Here is a 27083-nt window from a genome sequence, read left to right as displayed (position 1 = left end):
GATTCCCCCAATGGTAACAATTTATGAAATTACAAGGAAACATCAAAACCAGGAAATTGGCATTAATACAATCTACTAACCTGATTAAGATTTCACTTGTTTCATATGCACTTATACATGTGTGTATATGTATGTATCAGACTAACAATACTTTAACCCTCCAAAATAAATATTCTTTTAAAATACTACTCATTTACATGTGATATATCTGATGCTAATTCTCAGTAGTGACCAAATACTAGTTAATACGATAAAATATACTTTTCATTTTTTTTACTCATCTACAACAGAATCTGTTAGACTTTGGAGCAGTTGACAGAGTCTAACTTTTATTAATTTATTGCTCTTGGCCTTTTGGCTAAGATCAAGTGTATTAATTTTTTTAGATATTATATATCTATTCCTGAAGGCCAAAAAAAGGATTCACAATATCTAGCCAAGTGTAATACTAATAGTTTAAAGCAGTGTTTTTCAACTGCTGGTTGTGACTGGCACTGGTCCACGGACCAGCAGTTGAAATTCACTGGTTTAAAGTTCATGCTTAAGATTCTTGCAATTTTAGGCTGACAAGGGTCTCTAAATATAATCTGATATCACTTTATATACCTATTTATTTGTTGTTGGCTTAGTCAGTTCAGGCTGCTATGACAAAAAAACAACAACATAGACTGAGTAGTTTAACCAACATTTATTTTTCATGGTTCTAAGAGCTAGAAAGTCTTAGTTGAAGGTACTGGCAGATTTGGTTTTGATAAGACCTTTCTTCCTGGCTTGTAGATAGCCTTCTTACTGTATCTTCACATGGCAGAGAGAAAGGAAGCAAATTCTCCTGTCTCTTCTTGTAAAGGCACTAATTTTACCAGGAGGGCTCTGCCCTCATGACCTCACAGGCTCCATCCACCTCTAAATACCATCACACTGGAGGTTAGAGTTTCAACATATGAATTGGGGGGCGGGGCTGCCAAAACATTCAGTCCATAGCAGTTTTTTTTTTTTTTGAGTTTTCTGAATTTCTTCCTAGCATAACAAAAAAAGTTTAATATTATTGAAGCCTTGGGGACCTTGTATAATTGCAGTCACTTCAGAAGCTATTATCTTAATTGTCTCAACAAAAACTAATCACCAAAAAAAATGGACTGTGTAATTTCTGCATTAAAAAACATTTTTAATTTACCTTTTTATTCTTTTTTCTAATATGTTTTTTGAGCTTTGGTAAACTTCTCACTAAAGACAGGGTGAAAATCCATTTTCAGCTATTTTCCATTATTCTTAAAGTTTTAGTTTTTAGAGTCCCAGCATTTCCTCCTTTTAACTCCAGCTGAATAATTTATCGTGGAGAGTCTATAAAGCACGCTGTCAAATATCCTGCATTAATAGTGAAAAGGAATAAAGTTGCCTCCACTTCACAAAATAAGTAGGGTAGCGGGCAAAGAAGTCATGAGACCTTGGCAATCATTCAAAGACATAGGGAGCCTTTGCTGGAAGTGGAAAAGCATTTTTTAAGGACCCAGGGGATCTGGATATAGTCCTTTGCCCTGCAATAGTTTATGCCCTCCAATCACCATGTGACTGACTGAATTTTCTCATTTGTAAAATAAGACAAGTAATATCTGTCTTGCTTCCTTCTCAGGGTTGAAGTAAGAATCAGATGAGGCTAAAATACTTTGAGAAGTAGAGAGTGTGATATAAACACCAAGTAGTATATTATCAGTAATAAAACAACCAGTCAGAAACATCACTTCTGGGAGGGAGTGGAATATTGGAAAATGCATCAGACACATCATTATTTCTTACTTTTTTCTCCCTTTCTATTGGGACTTTTGAGATAGATTGAAATGGAAGGTTTTCAGATTTAAACAAAATAAAAATATGCCAGGAATACGCCCAGCAGATGTCCAAAGGAATTGAAACAGCGAGGGGGAATACATGAATATCTACAGATGTTTGTTCAGAGAAGTAAAATAGAAAGCTATCTTCCTTCAAGTTGCCATTGCTTGATTCCATACAAGTGCAGTGCTGTAGCCACTATAAGGGTGACCACCTGCGTGTGCCCTGATATCTCAGATTCCCTGCCAAGCTCATTAGCATCTTGTCTTCATACCTATAGTAGAACTCACAGAAGTTAATATTACCTTCCCACTAACTCATGTGGAAGAAAAAGGTGCCCAGAGCAGTGTGACTGGAAGATTGGGATAATGTTTAAAAAAAAAAAAAAAGGAGTGTAGGCCATATCTTACCACTGAACAGGATAGAATAGACCACAAATTTATCTTCTATACTCACTTCAGCTAACTTGTGTGTGTTCTCAAATATTATAGAAATGGGTTAGCAGGCACTCTTATTTTCCATATTTTCAATCAGATAGCCAAGGTAAAACTCCTTGAGACCTTAATTACAATTATATATTTTTGGAAATAATTAATGAAGCAAATGATAAAACTTTTTCTTTTCCAAGTAAGAAAGGAGTAGAACAAAGACTGAAATGATTTTTAAATCCAGATGCTTAGGGACAAAATGGTTTATTCGTGTAAAAATTATGTGATAAAATATCTAACACTTACTGGGACGCTCATGGTCATGACAATATCCTTAAGAGAATCAGAGAAGTGCTATGTTTTTAATTCCTAATTTGTCTTCACCCACTTAATTTGATGTGATGTCTAATCATTGGTCTGTACAGCCTTATAATTTATAGAATTGAGCTATCTTCTAGAAGTCTCAACAAATATGTGTCTTAATAATATTGTGAACGTATGCAAAAAAGCTGCACAAGTGATCAATTTTCCAAGAGGCGTTATGTGGGAGTTGGCTAGTAAAGGTTATATTGAAGTGCATGTGGGTCAGAGCATATTATAGTGCGTATATTATTTTCTGGACTAAAGTCTACTAAAATGTTTTCCTTATGCTGAAATTATACTAAATGTTCATATCTATTGTCTCTGAAGAAAAATACATCGAACACAGATTTTTGTCTGTTTTGTGACATTTTTTTATGTAACTGACATCATGACTGTTATTGCTGACCACCCTTGTTTTTTGGGAGAAAGGAGAAATTGAACCTTATTTACATACTTAAACAGGTCATGATGATATCTATTCTGTGATATATTTTAAACCCATGTCAAAATACTGAGTTCAACTAAGATATATTTTTAAATGACTGTTACTTTATTTTGCAATAATGATTATTGTCATTTTAAGAGAATTGGCTATTTGAATGTAGTTGAGTTAACAATTTGGACCATCTGCTACATAATATTATTTACCTGATATTTAAAATATATTGCATCAGCAGTAGAGTGATAACTTCCCTGTTTCTCCGAATTGGTTTATACATTAGGATGTGGAGCATGAACAAATAGCCTTTTAAGAAATGTCTTTGTAAGGAAATAGTCACTCTGTTTTTGTTCACTTAGGAGCACTCACTGTGTATTAATGATGCACATAATATATGTAGGGCTTTATTGCATTTTAGGATTACAGAACCAAGTTCTTCCGTTTTGTAATAATACAGCAGAAAAGATAATCAACTAAATGTTTTCTGCTATACTACATCTAAAATCTCTGGGGGAATACTAAAGAACTTAATGCATGGTTGAGCTAATGGGATACCAAGAGTATTTCTGAGGAAGCTCCAATCTAGAATCTTAGGTAGCCAGTATGTGGACACTATGCATTTTCCAGGGTAAGCAGCCAATCCCAGTCAGCTGGAGCTGGATTTTAAAAATCCCAGGGATGGCAGGAGACAATATTGGTTCAGTGGGGTCGGAGAAGACTTCTGCATAAAACAGAATCCCTGTGGCACCATCTTCAGTACATTAACTATGAAAAAGAAAAAAGAAAACCTATATAGAGAGATGGAGCACATATTCCACTTTTCAGCCTAGGTAATAGATGGGACAAGAGGTTAAAGAAATAACTACTTTTTAAGAACTACTGACTTAACTCATGAGATGTTTACTTTGTAATTCATATTGTATGGACCAAATTTTAAATTTGGTTTAATAGGTTCTGATTGGTGTATGCCCAGATATATGGTAGCAGCAAATTTTAAATCTTCTTTAGAATAATAAATTTTCCATACTAGCCTCAAAGAATTTACACAGATGAAAGTCCAAAGAGCATGACCTCCTAAATGTACGATTTACCAACTAAGTGGGGAAAACATCACCATGAGAACAAGCCAGCAGCAAAACAAATAGCAGAATGAGATATACATATTTTCAAATTATTAAATATAATTCATATGTATTAAGAAATGAATACTGAGTCTGACCATGCGGTGGCGCAGTGGATAGAGTGTTGGACTGGGATGCGGAGGACCCAGGTTCAAGAACCCGAGGTTGCCAGCCTGAGCGCAGGCTTATCTGGTTTGAGCAAGGCTCACCAGCTTGGACCCAAGGTCGCTGGCTTGAGCAAGGGGTCACTCCGTCTGCTGAAGGCCCACGATCAAGGCATATATGAGAAAGCAATCAGTGAACAACTAAGTTGTCGCAATGAAAAACTGATGATTGATGCTTCGTTCCTGTCTGTCCCTATCTATCCCTCTATCTGACTCTCTCTCTGTCTCTGTTAAAAAAGAAATGAATACTGAAAAGTATTTTAAGAAAGAGATCAGAATGAACCCAACTCATTTGAAAGAGAACTTCAAAAAATGATACATGTAATAACTGAAATGAGTCATGCAGTGAATGGATTAAAGAGCAGATTAATCATGGCTGAAGTTAGGGTAAGTGTCATATAGTGAGCAAATTACACAGAATGCAGTCCAGAGATAGAGGATAGGAAAGCCTGAAGGTAAGATTAAAGATTAACAGCGTGTAAAGGTCTAATGTATGTTTAATTGGGATTCTGATGGAAAGAACTAGAGAATAATGTAAAAGCAGTTTTCAAAGGTACTAGCTAAGACTGCTGAAGATTCAAATATAAAACTACATGTTTAGGAATTCCAAGAAATATTTTTTAATCCATATATAAACTTCCTAATAAACCTGTATAATAGAAAAGACAGAGAAGATCTGAAAAGTATCCAGAGAGAACTAGGTTGCCAAAATGGCTAATTTCTCACCAGAAACAATGGGATCCTGGGGACAGTGGAAGGGCATCTTTGAAGTGCTGTTAGTCTAGAATTCTACACCCAAAGACATTATATTTCAGGAATGAGAGTATAATAACGTCATTTTTCTAAAACTACCAAAAGACTTTGGGCTACCAAAGGCTCTCTGAAGGTTACATTTAGAATGTTCTTTGGAAAGAAACCCATGATTTCATAAGGAAGTATGAGCTATAAAAAGAAAAAGAGGAAAGAATGTATTTGTCAATCTAAACAAAAAATTGAGCAACAGTAATTTCTAGAGTTAAAAAAATCCAAAATATAACTCATATGTCAAGAGGTAGGTAACCCCAGAGTTAAAGCATTCTAAAATATATATTGTTTGAAAAAAGTATTGCTGACTCTAAACCTAATGATCAAATATCTAGGATAACCATTAAGTAATAGAATGTATTCCACTCAAATAGTAAATGGGAAAAATATACAGAAGTGAACATGAAAATATTAATTTTTGTTATTGTAATAATTAATAAAGTCACCATACATGGACTTAACTCTCAGGTTAAAGACAAAGTTAGTTAACTTTGCTTGAAAAAAATAATACACTCTTTATAAGAGATATAACTAAGGTGAACACAGGATTTTTTAAGTAAAAAGAGCAAACAGGTAAAAAATTTTAATATTAACCAGACATTTTCACCTTAGAGCCATAGAGTGTTACTACACATCTGTAAATTGTTTGTTTCATTAGATAGATTAAATAATTACATTCTAAATAAAATAAAAATCAATAGAACTGCAAAGAATATTAACAAACCCACAATATAATGAAAAAACTTGATGTAATGGACATAGAGCAATTGAAGAATATATACACTTTTATGTGTACAGAACATTTATAAAAATTGATCCCTTGCCTGACCTGTGGTGGCGCAGTGGATAAAGCGTCAACCTGGAAATGCTGAGGTCGCCGGTTCGAAACCCTGGGCTTGCCTGGTCAAGGCACATATGGGAGTTGATGCTTCCTGCTCCTCCCCACCTTCTCTCTCTCTGTTCTTTCTCTCTCTCTCTCTGTCTCTCCCTCTCCTCTCTAAAAATAAATAAATAAAAATTAAAAAAAAAATTGATCCCATACTTAGCCATTGCATGAATCTCACACAATTTGAACAATGCTTCATAAAAATTTTATTCTTTTATCACAAGGTAATCGAGTTATTTACTGATAGAAAAAACATAAATAAATACATATATACATTTGAAAAATTTAAATCATACTTCTAAATAACCCATGGGCCAAAAAGTAAACTAGAACAGCATTAAAAACAAAAATCCATATGTTCCAGCAGAACTAGCATTAATTAAAATAGATACAATAAAGTATAAGAACAATGAACTCATAAAGGGAATTTGATATTTGAGTTAATTTATAACAGGAAGTGAATTTGATATTTGAGTAAAAATAACATGTAACATTAAGAAATATGCAATAAGAGCACAATGAAGATTCATCATGCATGATTGGTAGGATTAGGGGAAAATGAGTAGTTTACCTTGGGGCTTACAAAAGAAGTATTTTCTCATTAAAAAACTTATTTTTCAGATTATTAAAGTATAAAAACCAATTATCAGAAGCGCAAGATAATTTTGAGTATATCAAAATTAAGTACTGCGAATGACAACCTCAAAATCCATAAATAAGATGGTTAGGGTCCAAATAATAAATTTGGAAATGTATATGTAACAGATGTGATGGAAAGGCAATAAGAAACTTTGGCAAAGGACATTAAAAAATTATTCACAAAGCAAGAAATAGGAATAGCTAATAAATATTTGAAAAGATGTACAACATCAAATGTAATCCGAGGGGATAAAAAGAGAAGCAACAATGAGATACCATTTTTCATGTTAGATTGGCAAGAGTGAAAAACTCATACAGAGGGATTTATGTACACAGGGGTTTGTCCAGATTTCCTCCATTCTTCATATTGTCATTCAATTTGGCTTACGTACTTTTTTTTTTTTGCCACTCACAGAAGTTGATGATTTGTAGTAATATTTATTAATCTTGCAGTTTTTATGAGGTTTGGTTATATTACTTTCATCTGCTGTTAACAGTTTGACAATATATTCTGTACTCTTTGATCCAGTAATTTCACTTATAGGAATTTGTCACAAGGTATAAAATTATATATATACTCGAGACTATTCTTTGTAGCCTAGTTAATAGTGCAGTACTGGGCAAATTTCCAGCAATAGAGGGCATGTTAAAGAGACTATGGGTTGTGTATATACTTAACAGATATATATTTTATATATATATATATATATATATATATATATATATATATATATATGAAAGATTATGTAGTATAATACCTTTTAAATTATAATAAATATTGACATAAAAATGTATGACATAAGTGACATATTCCATACATAAGTGGAAAAAGCAAGATCTAATATCTCTTTTGTGTGGACTGTGTAACTATCAAAAAGCACTAAAACAGAATTAGGGGGGCATGAGTTTTAGTTACTCTTTGGCTGCTTTCGACAGATCACTTTATAAGCCAGGGCTTCCTTCTCTAGAAATGAGGGAGGGGAGGTGGGTTTTGGGCTTCATTAGCAATGACAAATAGACCACCGTGGTTGTCACACCCCTCTTCTGCATCCACCGATGTTGGTCATCAGTCTTAGTGTCCTTTCTCTGGGTTCAGCCATGCCTTAGAGTTCTTCTCATTGTGCTATTTTAGACCATTATTTCTAAGCAGGTTGTCCTTTGCACTTGAAACGTCTTTGCCGTCCTTGGATAAGATGTCTTAGAAATCTTTTCAGCTAAAAAATCTTTGACCAAGGAACTAAGTTATTGTGGTGAGAAATAACAGGGAATATCTTTCAGAAAAGATTACTTTTCTAGTAGCCACATTTTGAAAAAGAGCAAAAAGGTGAAATAACTTCAATAACATATTTTATTAAATAAGATACTATATATTTCAACATGCCATTGATAAAAAAGGATTATTAGCGGGATATTTCACATTCATGTTATTTCATATAAAATTTTAAAATCCAATGTGTATTTTCAACCATTCCATTTTAGGTCATTTCCATTGGAGATACTTGGTCTATATTTAGATTTATAATTTATTAAGTAGACTCTCATACTGACATTCTTAAATTTTCTAATTGAATTGATCACTAGTTTTTAAATTTAATTGAAATTAAAAATTAAGATGAAGTCAAACTAGCCACATTTCAAGTACCCAGTAGCCCTATATGACTGGTGGTAACCATATTGACACTAGTACTTTAGAAACCACAAAGAAACATACAATTTAATTTTAGCCTTCAAGGAGATTTTCTAATGGGAAAGTAAGATATCAAAAATAAATATATCAGGAATATAATCTAAAACAGAATATAATGAAGTGGTAATGTTTTCCGTGGACAGATTAAGCACCTCTTGGGTTGGGTACAAAGTTCCAGGAGTGGTGGCAATGATGTGTCGAGTTGGTGAGAATGGCGTATCTTACTTTAGAAAGTGTGCGTGTTCTCCCTGCAGGCATGGGACCCGCTGTGCTGGAGAAGTGGCAGCCGCAGCAAACAACTCACACTGCACAGTCGGAATTGCTTTCAATGCCAGGATTGGAGGTACGAGAATCAAACGAACGTGGATAAAGAAATGAGCTGAGAGCTCTTGTGCTAACTGCTTCTCAGAACACTTTTTGAACTAAAGACAGCCGTATGTTTGCATAATAGTGTTGCTGACAGCACAGTGATCATGTTAACATGTGTTATTGAACAGTTAAAGAGTTCAGAAGCAGTACCCCTAACACAGACATTTCTGTCTTTGAACAAGCAAGGGAAAAAGGTTGTTCAATACTGAAAATGGGATCATTTACATATGTATAGAACTATACAATTGGTGCCTGAGCCAGAAAGAACTAATAATATAAATTCCAGCTCAGGCCATAATATCTGTATGGAAAGAATGATTTGAAATTATGTTAAAGAAGAGTAACTTTTCATTTTCTTTAGGCTTTATAAAAATATCCTTTTAATTGCAATTAAAGTGGTTAATGGTACAGTCACCTTTTGAAGTCCCATAATGTAGTAAGACTGTTATCGTGAATAATTTCAAATTATATGCACACAGATGTCCTAACTCAAATATACATAAGCTTACTACAAGGACCCAACAGCAGCAGTTTAAATCTGGGTATTATCAAAAGCAAATTTTTAGTTTCCCATTTGTAGTCATCTTTGTTAGCATATCCTGGGGCCACAGCCACATGCAAATGGAAAGAAGACATTGTAAGAGATGCTGTAGAGCCTAGTGGCTTTAAAAGTGTCCCTTGGGGGTCTCTTTAAAAGGGTGTCATGAGATGAGTGAGGTTCCTGGAACCAGGATGACATCTTTGTTTTCAATACACTATTTGTTTCCAAATGGTAAATAAGGTTGGATCTAAACAATAGAAATGACTGTTCATTCTCAGATAAATGTAGAGATTTTGTAACATGAAATATTTGGGGTATATAATAAAGATGCTAAGAAAAGGTTTTCAGAGACTACCTTGAATGTCAGCACTCAGTAAATGTGACCTGTCTCTTTCCTTTCTTTCACCCTGAATTCTTAGAGTGTGACAGCTTGTTAAGCAGCAATTAACTGTGCTCTGAAGAGCATGTCCTGTGTCAAGGGAAAGGGTCACGGAGGAGCTAGGAAAAGAGGCAGACTTCCCCGGAAGACTCCTGAGGGTGCTGGAGGCCCCCACTCTTCTCGGGAGAATCACATGACTCCAGAGGCTGCCCTGCTGATCCTTCTCGTTCTACAGCACACACCGTCTCTCACATACACAGACACACATCCCTGTTCCTGTCATTCCTCTGCCGTGCTAACCCAGCACTCCCCGACCTTGAGGGAGTGAAGAGGTGAACTTGTGAACCTCACAGATAAGCTGCTGGCTGACTAGGCTGAACAAGTTCCTCAGTAAAAGAAAAAAGAAATGAATGTATGGCAGTGACTCACAAATCTTCCATCATTCTAAAAACCAAGAACATTGTGATTTATAAATTTAACCCCACCTAGCCAAGTAATGAAGGCTTGAAGTTAAAGGAAGAAAAAAACAACCTTTTATCTTGAAACTTGAGAAAACAAAATTCTTATTTGTCCATTTTTGATCAAAAATTTAATATTCCTCTTTGGATATAATTTTATTCAACATTGTACGTGTATGTGGGCTTCACATAAGTTGCATGATGTAGAAATTGAGTTCAGGTATATTTTAGATACTCCTGCATGTTGACATTTAGAGATACTGGTCAGTCCAGTGTTATTTTCAGACCTCCCCTATCTGTACAATAGTTTCATTGTATGCTTTTAAATAGAAAGGAAGAATATGAAGAGTCTGAAGTAGTTCATCTTTTTTGGTAAAAATCATGCAGATGAATTTTGAATACTTATGTCAAGTGAAAATCACTGGCTTCTTAGGGCCCAGTACTTTCAGAGCCCCATGCTGGGGGTTCCGTTCCCACAGGTACTGCTGACACACTCTCTAAACACACTTCCCATTTCCTACTTTCTAAAGGAACTGTTCACAGCCTTCGTTCTCCAAGTCACCTGTTCACAAGCATCTCCCTCAAAAATCCCAAAGGAAAAGGTAGTCGAGATATAACAACCAAATGCAATGTCTTTAAGGATGCTTTTAGGAAATTTAATCCTGACTGGATATTTACTTCTATTATTGCTCTGTAAAAAATATTAATGGATATAGCATCATATCTGTCATGTAACTGAAAATGGTTCAGCCTAATATTGATATTTTTAGATGGGGAAAATGTGACAAAATGTTAACAGTTGTTGAGTGCTGACTAGATCAGTGTTGATTATCATTCTATTTTCCTATGTTTATAAGTTAAAAGAAAAATACTTTTTAAAGCACAAAGAAGATAGTTTCTTTTTTTAATATTTTTATTTATTTTTTAAATTTATTGTGTTAACATGGATTCAAGTGTCCCACTCAATATAACACCCTCACTCCCCAGCAATGTGCCCCCCCCATTACACTCCATCTTCCTCCTCCCACTGACTCCCTCCCCCTTCTCTCTGGGAAGGATATAGTTACTTAAAGAATATTTTTCTTTTCTACCAGAGGTCCCACCTCAAACCACATAGTATCTAACACTGCCTGGTTTGGTGTTTAATTACTTTATCCCCATTTAGTGCTAATCAATAAAAACCTGAAATCCTACTAAATAACACTGTTTTCCTAAGGAAAAAAAAAATTGGATTGTAGAAATATATTTTTAAAATAATACAGGCCCTGACCAGTTATCTCAGTTGGTTAGAGCATCATTCCAATATGCTCTAACTATATTGTGGGTTCGAACCCTGGTCAGGGCACATACAACAGTCAACCAATGACGACATGAATAAGTGGGACAACAAATCAATGTTTCTTTCTCTGTCTCTCTCCATTCGTATCTCTCTGAAACTCAACAAATAAGAGTTAAAAATAAATAAATAAAATAATGCAATGTAAGTTAAAATAAATAAATAGAATAATACAGTGTTTCAGTGGCGATATTTAGCTTAAGCTGAAGGTGTTATGTTTATTTAACAGTTAGTTGTTATAGGTCTTCAAAATAAAAGGAAAAAGGGAAAGCATAGCATTTGACATATAATTTATATTTGAATATCCCGGCCTATTTTTGCAAATTAAGGTTAATAATAAATTCCTATCTGTCTGGCGGGAATATACTTAAATGGAGATTAATGACTAAACATTGCTAAAACCCTTTGGGAATTATTTGATGTGTTACATGCAGAGAGAGCATTCCCACTTATTATTTGACTTATAAATAACTTGGCAAAGAAGTAATATATTCACATCAGTCTCACAGATTAGGAGATAATATTAAATATGGAGGAAATTAGACCAACCTAACTTGGCAGCTTTCCAAGTTTTGTAAGACTGCTTAGGTCAGAATGTTTTATACCAATTATGAACACAAGTGATCTAATGAAGAGAAATTTAGGGAAGATGGATTGCTTGAGGCTCTCTTTGTCAACCACTCAATTAAGACAGGGATAAAGAGAAGGGAGAGATTGTGGAAACCTAGGAAAAGAGAACAATGGATAAAAAAAAGATTTTTAAAGAAGCTTTTCTCTTTTACGTGCACTATAATTTCATTTCCTCTTCCCAAGAAAGCTTCAGAAAAGCCTGAATTATCTTTTTCTGGGGGAAATATACTCAAGTATTGATTAAAAGTTTATTCTTCCCCACCCCAAATTCTGTAACGACAGTTAAGTGTTGGGTTGTTTGGGTGTTACACAGCGAAGTCTCTAACCAGGTTCCTTCCCATCTGTCTCGAAGGAGTTCGTATGCTGGATGGAGATGTCACAGACATGGTCGAAGCGAAATCAGTTAGCTTCAACCCCCAGCATGTGCACATCTACAGTGCAAGCTGGGGCCCAGATGATGACGGCAAGACTGTAGACGGCCCAGCTCCACTCACCCGGCAAGCCTTTGAAAATGGTGTTAGAATGGTAGGTTTCAAAAGCACCTCGGCTCATACTGTGCCACTCAGTGATGATTCTCATATGAAACCACCTGTGAAACTGGGGGTTCCAGTCCTCAAGTCCAGAGGAATGGATGGAGTTTACAGGCTGAGCCGGGAGACAGATTAAAAGAGAGAGATGTGGAACCTTTGGGGTTGGATGTTGTATCTGTTCTGTAAATGAGTTAACTGGTCGAGAGTTTCCCTTGATAACAAAGATAAATTTGGGTGTTTAGACTTGCTCAAAGGAAATATATTCATTTATATGTTAATCTTGCTTTTGGTGAAATAAAGTCCCAGGACTGTGAGATTCAGAAGATGTGAACATGTTACAGCTCTCCCATTGGTATTGATAGATCATTCAGCAGTGGTCCTTACGGGCATCTCTCTTTTACAGTCCCTTCCCTAGTTCCACCTCTACTCCAGAGCTGACTTCACTAAAAAACTCATGACTGCTCCTCCCCAAACACTGACCACATAATCCAATGCAATAAAGCATGTTTTAAATTACAGATTATAAAAATCCTACCTTCTTTTAGTTCAGTAAACAATAAGGACACTGTGTGTGCTCATAATCATGGAAGAAGGACAGCACCACCCGAAGCATCTTCTTTCTCGTTCTTACTCATGAATGAAACTTTGGGTGACTTAAAGCATCCATTTTAATTGTAATCTGGGCCTAATTTCCTTTCCCAGTGTGTGCAACACTCTTACTATCCATTAGCACATACTGCTTTCTTTGCAAGTCCCTGACCCACTGCCTTGTCCTACTAGACAGCCAAATTCTGTTTTACCATCAAGTCTCAGCTAAAGTGTCACCTCTTCCCAGAAGCCTTCTCACTGCCCAAACTAGAATTAAGTATGAGCAATCCCGACCCTATATCACCTGTACTTTATATTCTTACTGTTGTTACATACTGTCTTTACCATATTGTGCTTTATATCAGAGTTAGTTTGGTGTGTATCTTCCTCACTAAATTGTGAATTCCAAGAGAGCAGAGTGTGTGCTCTACCCTTCTTTATGGGCTCTACAAAACCCATAGACTACATTGAACTCTGATGAATACTCAGTAAATGCTTGTTGAATTTAATTTCCTTGACCATGAATTACGCTAACCATAGGGTTGTTATATATTGAGCCCAGATTTTGACATGGAATATATACAGTTGATAAATGTCATGGTACAGCTGGACTACAAATAGTAATGACCAACCTTTGTGGGATTGGTATTAGGGATTTAATCGACAATCTAAGCTAAGTTGCCTCCTGGTTACTCTGGAATAGACTGGAGGGCAAAGCATATGCACTTGCCATGAATGTACTTCCTAACTAAAAGATAGCTCGGGTTTGGGGAAGACATACTATCTAGCTCTGATGATTTTAAGCTACATTATAGCCCTTTTGAGCAAGAAGATAATGTTTTAAATCATTGCTTAGTATTTTCCTTTCAACGAGTCTGAACACCAAATGAATATAGTCTAAATAATCTATGATTTAATTATCATCACTCTGGACTGCAGATTACTATTTTCTCTCTGTGCCTTCAATAGAATGGTCATTCAAGCTAAGTAAATCAAGCTTAGTTCATGTTTGATTTTCAAATTGTGTGTGTTTGGCTCTTAATATAATAAAGAGCAATCTGGAATTTCTCATGAATAAAATATACTCATATTACTAATACACATAATCTCCTGACTGTACCTATATAGAGAGAAATGCCTATATTCAGTGGATGTCATTGAATCAGATGATATGGTCAATGATTTTAAGATTTTTTTAGCTAGGGATTTTTCATTCAGTGGAAATCTTAACTGAAAGTCCAGTGTCTAAATCACATAGAAAACATGTTACTTTGATTGAAAGGAAAAATGGGTTAAGATTAGAAACAAGATCATCTGAGAAAGCTATTCAAAGATATAGGAAGATTATATTTAGGAATAAGTAATTTTTAGAAAATTTACTTCAAACTCATGATTAATTATAAAAATAACCTATGCTTATTATAATTTTATTTTCATGACTATAAAAATGAAATTAAAAATATATTTTTTACCCAACTGGATAACTAGTGTTGAGTTTGGATTATGTCTTTTCATACTCATGCACATTCATATACCAAACAGGGATCGTTTGCCTCCACACGTTGCTGTTTTCACTTAATGGTGTACCATGGGCATCCTTCCAGGACAATTCATAAGGAAAGAACTCATTTATTTTAATGTTTTGAATTGTTGGGGATATGGAGATCCCACAATTCATTCAACATTCCACTGAGGACTTTCAAAGTTTTACTCTTGGGGGAAAAAAGGAGTTGTAGTTTTAAAACAAACCATTTACTATTAGAGTTAACATAATAACAGCAGCAACAACAACAACAAAACCTCTTAAAAACAAATTATTCTCTGGCTCCTAGCATTGCACAACTAATTATGGAAAAGCAGAAGTGACCCATTTAAATGTGATAAGAGTAGCAGGATAAGGTTTTTACGTTTGATGCTTAAGCTTGGGTGAGTCCATCATCTTTCATATACTGCCCTATAATATGATCTAGATCAAATTACTCCTCTGCTTCCATTTCCTCATCTGAAGGAGGGCAATCGTAGTACTTACTTACAGGGACATGATAAATGTTCAGTGAGATGATAATGCATATAAAGCAATTGCCGCAGCACCTTGAACATAATAGGTGCTCAAGAAATACAAATGTGTGTGTGTGTATAATTTTTCTCCACAGAAAAGACCATGTCCTTTTTCCAAAAACTTCATTAATTCTCCTCAATCTTCCATCCTTCTCTCCTCTAGTATTTCCACATTGTAGAGTTCTAGATGATTCCATTGAGTTACCTGTAGTGGTAGATTAAAAATAGTACCATAGAAGTCTGCATAGACTTTCTGAGTTCTGGAATATCATCTACTTGTGTTGTCCCTGTACCCATACCTGACTTCAATTTCACTTGCCCTTAAAAGCACATCTTCAATTTCATTGAGATAATCTCTTAATATACAAATTTATTTCAGTTATCCATGTTTGTAGTCTTCAATTTCATTTATATTTTCCTATGGGATGTCTCCTTAAATATCTATAAATATGTAATATATTTTTACAGCAGTATATTAGAGAGTTTTTTCAGGAAAAAGAAATCTTTTACTCCTCTGCTATCAGACATCAAATAACACAGTATATATTTTTGAGATTATTCTAATTTGTTCTTCATATAATATACATTGTCAAATATAGAGAGAATAATTGGATAAATATTTTATACAAAGTTAGACTACAGGGTGCAATAAAGAAATAAATGATTTATTGGTTGGGTTAAGGAAAAAAGGAATAAATTACTAATAAAATAATTTATTTAGGGAGCTAGGGGAAAAAACCCACATGGCAGTTTAAAGTTGCTCTGCCTCTTGGGGTTTTAACAACATCTACAAAAATATAACAATTGGAATTTATTTTTCCCATTAAATGTATTGAATGCTGTCTTTCTATACACTGTAGATAAAGGAGGAAAGATGGCATCTAAGTATGATATGCAACACATAAAAGTCCTGACATTCTAGCAACATGACAGAAAACATAGAAACAAGATTATTTAAGCTCAGGATAAGTGAATGAAAGAAAAATAGATGACTGAGAGAGGACAGGCTAGGAGGATAGTTGTCTTTGAGGAGGTGGTGCATGCATGGAAACATACATGATAAGAGGCCAAGCATGTGAAGAAATGTGGAAGGAATATTCTGTGCTTAAGAAACAGCAAGAGCAAAGCGTCCTGAATGAAGGATGGTGTAGTTGTACTCACCAATCAGAATGCTAATTTGGGCTTTGGGAGCAATATGGAGAGAAGGCAGTCAATAAGAGATGGGTTGGAGAGGTAGGCAGGGGCCAGCTCAGTACACCTCTCTAAACTGTGCAGGATGTTTGCATTTTATTCTGTTACAGAAAACCTTTGGAGGCTTTAGCAGAGTTGTAGCCTGATGGGATACACAATTTTAAAAGATTTAAAAAAGAGAGAAAGAGAGTATGGACTGTACATGGGGTGAAGGCTGGGAAGGCAAGATTGGGAGATTGAAATGGTCAGCAAAGAGTTGATAATGAGTTGAACTAGGCTAGCAGCAATATCAAGACAACTAGAGAGATCAGTGGCAAGAGAGAATGTAGGTATCAAGAGAGATTTTCACAAGGGAAATAAATAAATTTTGCTCAGAGAGTCCAAGTATTGATTGCATCCATTCCTTCTGCTTGCTAATCAAAAAAACATAGCAAATATTGGATTTCAAAATGCTTTCTATTTGTTTACTGTAAGATAAGCATTTGGCTCAGTAGAATGTAATGCTGTTTTCAAAGACTTTAACAAAATCAGAATTGATTCAATTTATAGCCCCTTTAGAATTAATGTACCAAAATTGCATTAGAGAAACTATGTTGAACAAATCATGTCACAATTGGTAACTTGCTCTTTCTTCCAAAGGTTGCATTTTATGTGATGCTGAGGAACTATAAAATTAAATGCAAGAATTGGAGGTATATAATTTGGGCTGCATGCACTCAATAATGATGATGATGATGTTACAGCAACAGCGTTTAACACTTACCAGTCTATTACACTAGAGTCATTCTGTGAAACCCTGAAATAGATAACTTTTAATCTTCACAATAATCTCATTAGATACTGTTCTCCCCAATTGTATAGAAAAAAGTTTATTCAGAATAGCTAGAGAAAAGAGCATGGGCCTCTTAGAAATCGAATAAATTTTTTCACATGTTGTCATTTCTATTTTATTTCTCACATCTGACCTTCCTCTATCTATGACCATACACTTTAGCTTCCTTCCTGTTACTGTGGTGAATTAATTGCTCATGTTCTGCCTTCATCCACCTCCTCCATTTCTTCACTGATGTCACCTTTTTTACTTCATCAAAGATAGTGCCCAATTCTCTTTTCCTTCATCACCAAAATTTTCCTCCCAACTGTGCTGTTTCCATTCATACTGTTAAACTCCTATCTCAAAAGAGAGAGAGAAGAACCCCTCTTTTGTCTCCTATGTCCTTCCAATTATGGCATCATTTCACTTTTTTCCTTTAGAACAAAATTCCTTGAAAACATTGTTCACGCTTGCCCTCTACAAGCTCTTTTTTTCCATTATCTCTTGATGCTACTACATCAGGGTTCTGACCCCTGAAGCTGTTTGTGTCAAGGTCATGGTGACCTTCTTATGTAAAAACCCAGTGCTCTTGTCTGAACTCTCATGTCAGTTGTATTAACAGGAAGGCCTGCCTGGTTCTTTTCATCTACAGTTTAACACACACATACTCCCAACCCTTCAGAATCCTTTCTTGCCAATTATTATCCCTCCTCTTGTTTATTTTACTTACTTACCTTGCTGATTAATTATCTCCTCCAGAAAGGCCCATAGTTTGACTGTATTGTTCTGTGTATTCCAAGTACCTAAAACATATCTGGAGAGTTAGTGAATGAGTATATGAATGAATGTGTGAAGGACTTCCATTCCAGTTTCCTACATATACTGAATGAATTTTCTTAAGGATCACACTTGCGTTATTTTTGATTAATAATTTGAAAATGAGTCATTAACATACATGGTATATAGTCTGGTGGTTAATTTACCCAGAGTCTGGATTCAGACTCTCCAGTGGGCTCTAATACTTTCTTACCTTGTTGAAGTTAATTAGCCTCTCTGAGGATCAGTTTGTTTCTCTGTAAAATGGAACTAAATGCTAGCGATGACTTTCTAGGAGTGTAGTGGGGATTAATGCCTTTAAAATACGAGGCAGGGTTCCTGAAACATAGTAAAGTCTCTAATTCTGTTACAAGTCTTAATCATTATCACCATTGAAAAGGCAAGGGGAGAAAAAATGAAATACTGATTATCATGCAAAATACTATAAAAAGTCTTGATTGTTTCAAATCTCTGTGTTTAATCAAGTCCATGTTGCTGAGTGATCCTTCAGTGAGGTAAGTATACGCTCTTGTGATTATTATTAAGGAATGGACAAAGTAGATGGGACAAAATATCTAAAAGGGTATTTTCTAAAGTTTAACCTATTACACACTAATTAATAAAATGCTAAGAAAAGAAAAGGAGGGGTGCTGTCAAATTTCTTGAGAAAGACCACTCATTATATGCTCCCTTTAGAAATGTAAAAGTATATTAAAGGCTCTGAGAGCTCCTGACTATATAACTTAATTAATGTTCTAAACTTTAAGCACACAAGAGTTTTTATTTTCATGACTTTTTTTTTATGGCTGTTAATTTCATTTTAAATTCTTTGGAGCTACTTTGTGAAAATTCAGCTAGACTCACCGGACTTTTAGAATCATGTTAGAACTGAAAATAATTTTAGTGGGTGAGTTGTTTTTACCAGGCCTTTACTTACTTGTGGATGTTACTACCATTCACCCATTCCCCCTTCCTAAAACTTGTGATTTCTTATTTCTGTCATCGTAGCCATCCAATAAATCTTTCTTTCCTTTGCTACTTCCTAAAAGTCTGTGGAATCTGCCCTCATGTCCTCACAGTTAGAACCTATAATTTTCATGTAGCATACTTCCAAAACTTCCATCCTCCCAGCTTAAGCTTCAACTTTCAAATCAGCATTAACACTGGAGCCAAAGAAGTATTTCTTACATGTAAATCTTGTCATTTATCTTCTCTTTAAAACTTATCATCAGTCCTGGTGACCAACAAGGAATATTCTAAACTTCTCAGGAGGGAGCACAGACCTCTCACAATTTTACCAGGGATCTCAGAATTGCAGTCTTACATGTCATCTTAGGAAAGGACAGTTTAAAAGTTGCTTTCATTCAAATGACATGATTCCACTTGACTACGGTGACCCTTTGGTCTGGCTCCTTAGTATGACTGGCAAAGATCTCCCTCAGGGGAAACTTGACTTCGTCTACCCAGGCAATTCTAAATGGAAACTCAGTTTTATAAGATGAGTGAGTCAACTGACAGTGTTTCAGACATAGGTGACCCAAGGTTTGGTGTCAGAATAAGAAGCTAATTGCCTTAAGTTTTCTTTGACAGATTCTTTATTCATTCACTTAGTCTTGATTGCATTCCGGAGACATTCCCTGGGTGGTTATACTATTCCAGGCACTTTGCTAGGTGACAGTGAAAGATGAATACCACTCAGCACTGGTCTTTGGGGAACTCACTCTATAATGATGAATAAATGTTCTAAATCAAGCACAAGCAAACTCCCAAAGTCCCTGCAGTGAATAGAATCTGATAAGTAACAAGGAGGACAGACTAAACACCACACAATAACAGAACTTACTGTGTGCAATCTAGTTGCCCTGCAATTTTTTATGTCCCATTTGGGTTATTAAACTTTAATAATACTTGGTGCATTTGATATTTATCAGCAGGTATCTAATGCATTGGCAACATTTCATAGTTTCCTGACACATGTTTTTAATAATGTCCTGTAGAAAATGAACAAAAAGCCTTGGCCAGGTAGCTCAGTTGGTTAGAGCATCATCCCAATGTATCAAGGTTAAGGGTTTGATACTCAGGGAACATACAAGGATCAACAAATGATGGCATGAATAAGTGCAACAACAAAACCGATGTTTCCTTCCCTACCTCCCCCCCTTTCTCTCCTTCTATCCCTCCCTCTCTCTCCTTCCCTCCCTCTCTCTCCTTCCCTCCCTCTCTCTCCTTCCCTCTTTCTTTCCCTCTCTTTCCTCTCTCTCCCCCTTCCTCTCTTTCCCTCTCTTTGTACCCCCCTCTCCCACTTTCTAAAATTATAAAAATAAAAAAAAAAATTTTTAATGAGCAAAAAGCTTAGAATCAAATATTTTCCTTTTCACATAATGAGAAAACCCTAATCTTAAGGTTACTAGTACTTCCTTATTATTTTACTCAAGAAGTATTTCTTAAGCACCCACTACATGACACTGACTATTTTGACATTTATCTTAATCTTTTATGTGGAGAAATCATGCAGCTCAGTATAGATATTGTAGGATCACAGCTTACAGAGATTGCTTTGTCATTTTATCAACAAGTAAATTTTCCATTCCAGATCACTTTTCTTTGAGCTTTTTAGACTTTGAGACTTAATCATTTAGATGACTTCAATACAGAACCGATGTCAAAGGTAGGGAACAAAAGTAGGTGAGATCACAATCACCAGCCCCTAATCTCCTTGTTGCAACAGTGTACTTTATACCCTTCTATTCCGGGATCCAGCTGAATACAGGACGTTTGATGAACCTCTCTTGGCACATGCCTGGCTCTTTAGTCTCTTATGAGATCTGGTTAGTATATGCCCTTGCTATCATCAATTTCTTTTGATTCATCAGATTTTACAACTGATTGGATATTTAGAATATTTGTTGAAAGCACAAGGTTGCTTTGCAAGCACAGATGGTCTCTGATACACACATGTGTTTGTGTGTGCGTGCACACACACATACATTTCCCCACCCTTATATTAAAGGCATATGTTCACCAAGAGAAAGAAATGGTATAATGAGCTTGTATAATAAAAGCAGTAATAACAATCATAATCAAATTAACCAATTCCATGTGGGAGGGATATGGTTTTATCTGATATACGCCCAGCTATAGCAAGATTGGTACCAGTTTACATTTTAATAAATGACAGATTGCTGTTAAATTAGTTGGCAAATGTTGTAAAACTTTGGAATGATATATGGGTAGGCAATGATAAACAAGGGAGGTTATTTTGTATTGGTTTCGCTTGATGAAAACTGACTCTGAGGTTTGTATTAAAAATCCTTTCTACATGCTGGTGGAACTCTGTTTAAGGGTTTTAACAAGGTATGAAGTGACTTCCCAAGTAGACCCAATATAAAATTATGCATTTTGGAAACAAAGAAATAAATGTCTTTATAAATACATATGAAATTTCATATTCTGTAATCTTCATATTCTGTTATCTGATATCCAGGTGTCAGATTTAGATTACTCTGTTATTGAGACGTGTGATGCGCTTCTATGGGCAGGAGCACAGATCTCTTCTAGCTTTGTGTAGGTGTAAATGTCAAAGACTTATCACCTTGTTTTCAGTTTTAGTTTTTCTCTGTAAATAGTTTATACTAACTTACGCAAGTTCTGTTCCAAATCCCTATGTTCTACCCATGGATTAACCAGATAACAGTAGCAGTCAGTCCTCTTTTATGAAGTTTGTTTTGTTCTATTTCTAGTAACCACTGGGCCACGTGGGGAGGAAGTGAAGTCCTTATCACAGGATTGTTCTCATAGGGCCTGGATGCCCCTGTTAGAGGGAAGATACAGGAATTGGGTTAGGTCAAGTTAAGATCCGTTCTAATTCTGAGTTTCTGTGATTCTAAACATAGATTTGATAAAGCTCATGGGGAGGACAGACTGATCGATTTTCTGCAATGAAACATGGTGGTAACTGGAAACGAAAGGCCATTCCGTGTTAAACAAGGATAAATTGAACCAAGTTGATAATATCAAATGATTTCAAAGTATATATGACTGTTAGAGTAGATTTATTTTTTTACTTAATCTGAGCCTAAAGTTCTCATCTAAGATGAAAGCAACCAAACAATATTGAAGATTGTAAACATTATTCTGATTTTTAATTCTGATAGCCACTGAAATTGAGCATCAGAATACTTCTCATCAAACTTAACCTAGTGTAAAGATTTGGAAACTAACTCTTGGCAAAGTAGGCAACCTAGCCATTAGGAAGCATGGCGACGTTTCTGACTTGGGTCTGCCTTCTTCCGAGCCTGTGCTCCTCACCAGCATGCTGTGTGCTGGCTGCTCCTGTCGAATGCATCACAGGAGCCTGTCTTTGCACCCTCAGCTTTTAGTCAATGGTTATACGAAAATGAACAAGGCAACAGGACCCTCACTCTCCTCTGAACTCCTAGAGGATTTATCATCTAGGCAACTGCTTTGGCATATTCTGAACTTCACCACTGTATTGACTCTCTCTCTTCATCCCTGGATGCAGCCTGTGTGATGTAGAGAGCACTGGCCTTAAGGTTGCAGAGACCTGGGTTGATCTCTCAATTGGGTGTCTCTGGAGTTTTGACCGGGACAAGTAACTAAGTTATCAGAGCTTCCACTTCCCTGAGAAAAGACTATGATAATACTTTATGAAGCTGTCATGAGGGCTGACAAATCTCACCTGTAAAGTGCTCGGTCCAACTGCTGGTTTCCTTCTCAGGTAGGACCACATGTGATGCATTGTTAAAGACCCCAGAATATCTACTGAAGAGTCTTGCAACCAGTATAAGTCTCATATTAATTGTATTTTTTTTTTCAAAATATGACTTGCTTTAAATCAGGATTGTGCTAATGGAAAGAAAATGTAGAGGGGCTGGTTTTCTCTCTGTGATTAGTTACTTCACAAAAAAATCAAGGTTATTGCTTCATGACTAGAGGTGACAGTCAAGCCCCATGGTGGACTTTGGAGAAGGGCAGCTTGTTTATTACCCTTTCAGAGTTGAGATGGAAGTTGTATCCTGTCCATAGAGAGGCATTTTGTCACCTAAAACTAAGTTTAAAAAGATTATAAACTTTTTTATTATTGCTGGGGTATCCCTCTATTCTCTTTTCTAAGTGTCTTCCCAAACATTTATAATAAATTCCTTTTATACCTAATTTGATAATGTTTTTATTCTCTATAAAAAGAATTTTTCAAGTTCTTCAAAATGAATTTAAATGTGATTGTATCTTTCTGGGAAGTTTTAAATTCAATAATTAAAGTTGGTGTTGGAAATATCCTTCTCAGTTTCACAAAACTCGCTCTCCTGAAAGTCTGAGATAATGTTGCCTTTGTTCTGTGATGGTCCGAGATGTAGAAACTTTTGGTGGTTATGTCTATTTTTTTTCTCCCCTAGATGGGATTCTGGCTACACTGAGAATAGCTGTGTTGGTACTGTTAATTATCGGTTGTGCTTATTTCAGGGACTATATGAGATTCACAAGTACTTTTTTTTTCCTCTCCAAGTGAGAGGAGGGGAGATAGAGACAGACTCCCTCATGCGCCCTGACCAGTATCCATCCAGAACCCCTGTCTGAGGCAATATTCTGCCCATCTGGGGCCATGCTTGCAACTGAACTATATTTACTGCCTGAGGCAGAGGCTACACAGAGCCATACTCAGCTCTTGGGGCCGATATGCTCAAACCAATTGAGCCATGACTGCAGGACGGGAAGAGAGAAGAGGGCGAGGGCGGGATGGCAAAGCACTGTCTACCCTGTTTCTCCTGTGTGCCCTGACTGGGAATTGAACCCAGGACATCCACATGCCAGGCCGACACTCTACCACTGAGCCTGTTGGCCAGGGCTCCCCATGTACCTTTTATTTAGCTGCTTGGAATGAGAAATTGGAACACCTAAGCTGCTTGTTCTTTTTCCCAGCCCATGTTTGCAGTCCCTACACTGTGGGAAAATGGCTGGAATGGGGCTCACGGCTCAGAGGACACTGTGAGTGACCAGAAGTAAAAAACCAAAGTCTTGCTGAGGCTTCAGGGAGTCAGATGAGGCAGATAAGCTCTGAGAAAAAAAATGGGGGCTTCACCAGTATGAATTGGCCTGGACAGAAAATAAAAGGCAGGTAATTATTTTAGGATTGTTGATTTAGAGATGGATAGGGGAGGAGGGGGTTTGGGGGTTTTTCCCCTCTAATCCACTGTGTTAATTAAGCAGTGTTTCCCTAACCATGTTGCTAAGCATTTTTAAGAATGCTGAGTGTCAGGACTGGTCAGTGAGGATCAGCTGGTTGAAGTGAGACTGGGTCCATTGGATTCTAGCCCTGCCACTAACTGGTTCTGCTAATGTCGTCTCATTAGTTTCCTTATGTAGACATTTAAATTTTCACTGCATGAACCCTCTTATGTGTCCAGCCTTAAATGGTATCCATGGCATTTTATTCAGCTCCAAACATTTCTTATGGGAAGTCTTTAAACACACAGAATATCAAAAGGTTAATAGAAATAAAATTCTTCGCTTGAAAGCATATTTACTTCCATTATTAAACATACCTGGTTTTTTGTTCCCACTAGATATTCTACTACGCTTTCTTTATGGAAAACTGATTTTCTTTTTTCAGCTCTACTTTAAAAATAAACAAAGAACAATAAATCTCCATAGTTGTAATACTGCTATCAGGAGCTGAGGGTCACATCATTGTGCACTATGGTGATAAAGTGGAAGGAAGCTGTGTTATTTGTGCAAACCGTCACGGCCACCCCTTCGGAAAAGAGGGCAGCTCTGATAACGGGCTTGATTCTGCTGAGCCTCTGCCTAGTTGATGTGCTACTGAATTTTCATCCTGGCAGTTGTGGCAGATAAGCAACTCTGGGGGTTTTTCTTTCTAGTCACACAATAAACATAAAAGTAGCTTTCTATCAGGAACCTGGATCTGGAGAAGTTTTGTATTTGCAGCATTAATTATTCTTTACACTAGTCTTTGGTCATATTACTTGACAGATCCTTGTAGAAAACCAAGCTAAAGTCACCTTCAGGTTCACTGAATTCGGAGCACCACGCTGAACATTCATGTACTAGAACATGAATGGTACTGTGAAAAGACGCTAAGTGAAAGTATTTAAAACTTTGTCATTTTACCAGAAATGCTTACAACTTTTATCAGCAACAGCAGATTCTATAATTATCAGGCTCTCTGTTCCTTTAAAACAGAAGTTAGCTACATTTGGTATGCTCAGGAAGTGTCTTTTTATTTGTGCACAGTAAAATTCATACCATCCCTAATAACTGTGACTGACCATTTCAGTGTATTATTAAAAAGTGAACAGAACATAAAAAAAATATGCTCAATATATAGGGCTTAGAGAACTATTGTGTCTACATCAAATCAGACTACAGAAAACGATGTGGGGTGGAAAAGATGAGTGAGGTTGAGCTGGGGAGGAAGTGAAGTCACATGAGGCAAGGCAGGAAGACAAATGTGGGGAGAAGTAGACTCCTCTTCACAGAAGACTTCTTTGATTCTTTCACTTTAAGTACAAAAAAAAAAAAAAAGATACACTGGTATTTTCAATGTTTTTCTCTCATCAGCCATCCTTTGGCAGGCTAAGTGGCATAGAATGAGAATGGTGAAGACTCCCTTTAGTGTTTTATGTCAGTCAGCCTGTGGTTTTTCAGACAGTTCCTCCCCATCTGATTCTATGCTGCCTGGCTAGCTTTGGCAGCAGACACGCTCAGGCAGACATGAAGAGATTGAGAACAGCAGGAGGGGAGGCACTAGGCCAGTGGAAGGCTGGACATCAGGTGTTGGTGGAGGACACTCTCTTGTGTGTTGGCTACCTGTTGAAACATCTTTGGGAAGCTGATACTTTCCATCATTAGAAACAAGTGGAATTACCCAGCCATGGACTGCATTCAAATCATCCCATAAACTATAATTAATGACAGCTTGATATTAAAGCACAGAAAGTGGTTCCTCTATCTTTGTAATTCTGAGAACACCATATGGTATTCTGAGAGCAGAAGGGAAATCAGGTGAAACCTGTGGACTCTGTAGTGTACATTCTGACTGGTGGAGTAGATCATACAAAGAAGAGTCAGGCATGCTTATTTTCCAGGTGAGGGTACTGTGGTCTGATAAGTTCGCACTTCGGAGTGGATTGTTTTGACAAAAGCAGCACTTAAGCACCAGATTTCTAACCCTCAGAGGCCTTGTCTCCTCTTTTTTAAAATCATCTTATATCTGTCTTAGTCAATTTCCTTGGGTTTTGGTGTGAGCGGACCACATTACTGCCTGAGTCTGATTCTGTCTCATATATTTTCCCTATCCTCATTCCTATCTTGCTGAAGTCATCCGATTGAAGAAACAAGTCTCAGGATTTGGTATGCCCTTTCCCAGATGTCTGGTTACATCTGTACCATGACTGCATTTTTTTGGTGCATCCCAAAGGGTGACTTTGTCCCACCAAGTTACACCAGGATTGTCTCCAAAGCATTGGAAGAGGTGTGACCATGTGCTTCTGACTTGTTTTCAATTATAGGTTGTATTTCTTTTCTGATTACTTTTCATATTATCCTAAGAGGCTTTATTGTCATGTGAATTATGTGTACAATTGCTGCTAATGGTTGAAGTATTATTAAGTATTGCTTTAATAAGCGATACACATTTTAGAATTCTGGAATGTAACATTTTGTGTGAGCACCACAAATAACATTTCAAGTTTCATTACTGTTATTCTTACTGTTTTGCCTTTATATTATGCTTCTAGACCAGACCTATTTCTTTCAGGATGAACCCTGCTCCATTAAGGAACAAGATTTATGTTGGAAATGCTAGTCAGAATGTTCTTGAGCTTTGAAAAGATGAACAGTTCTCTCTTCATATCTCAGCTACTGAGTCGTTGTAGGTGTCCTTGTCTTCGTCCAGCCTGAAGCCCATTTCTCTGTGACCCATATCTGCAAGAACTTCCATAGATGGCTGTGCTCTTTTCTCACTGAGTGGATGAATAT

The 27083-nt window shown here is 36.3% G+C and overlaps 1 protein-coding gene and 1 pseudogene across 4 annotated transcripts in view; both read left to right on the top strand.

Moving 5' to 3' along the window:
- PCSK5 (proprotein convertase subtilisin/kexin type 5) overlaps window positions 1-27083 on the top strand; it is a 449146-nt gene that overhangs the window by 155929 nt on the left and 266134 nt on the right. For all 4 annotated transcript variants that reach the window (XM_066367966.1, XM_066367965.1, XM_066367968.1 and 1 more), the window contains exons 6-7: window positions 8613-8701; window positions 12424-12596. In XM_066367966.1, coding sequence (XP_066224063.1) covers window positions 8613-8701; window positions 12424-12596 — 262 coding nt within the window. The remainder of the gene's footprint in view (window positions 1-8612; window positions 8702-12423; window positions 12597-27083) is intronic.
- On the top strand, window positions 340-520 carry LOC136396291 (U2 spliceosomal RNA; annotated as a pseudogene).

This window comes from Saccopteryx leptura, chromosome 2, assembly GCF_036850995.1.
Source record: "Saccopteryx leptura isolate mSacLep1 chromosome 2, mSacLep1_pri_phased_curated, whole genome shotgun sequence".
Classification (NCBI taxonomy): domain Eukaryota; kingdom Metazoa; phylum Chordata; class Mammalia; order Chiroptera; family Emballonuridae; genus Saccopteryx; species Saccopteryx leptura.
This window is presented reverse-complemented; position numbering and strand designations above follow the sequence as displayed.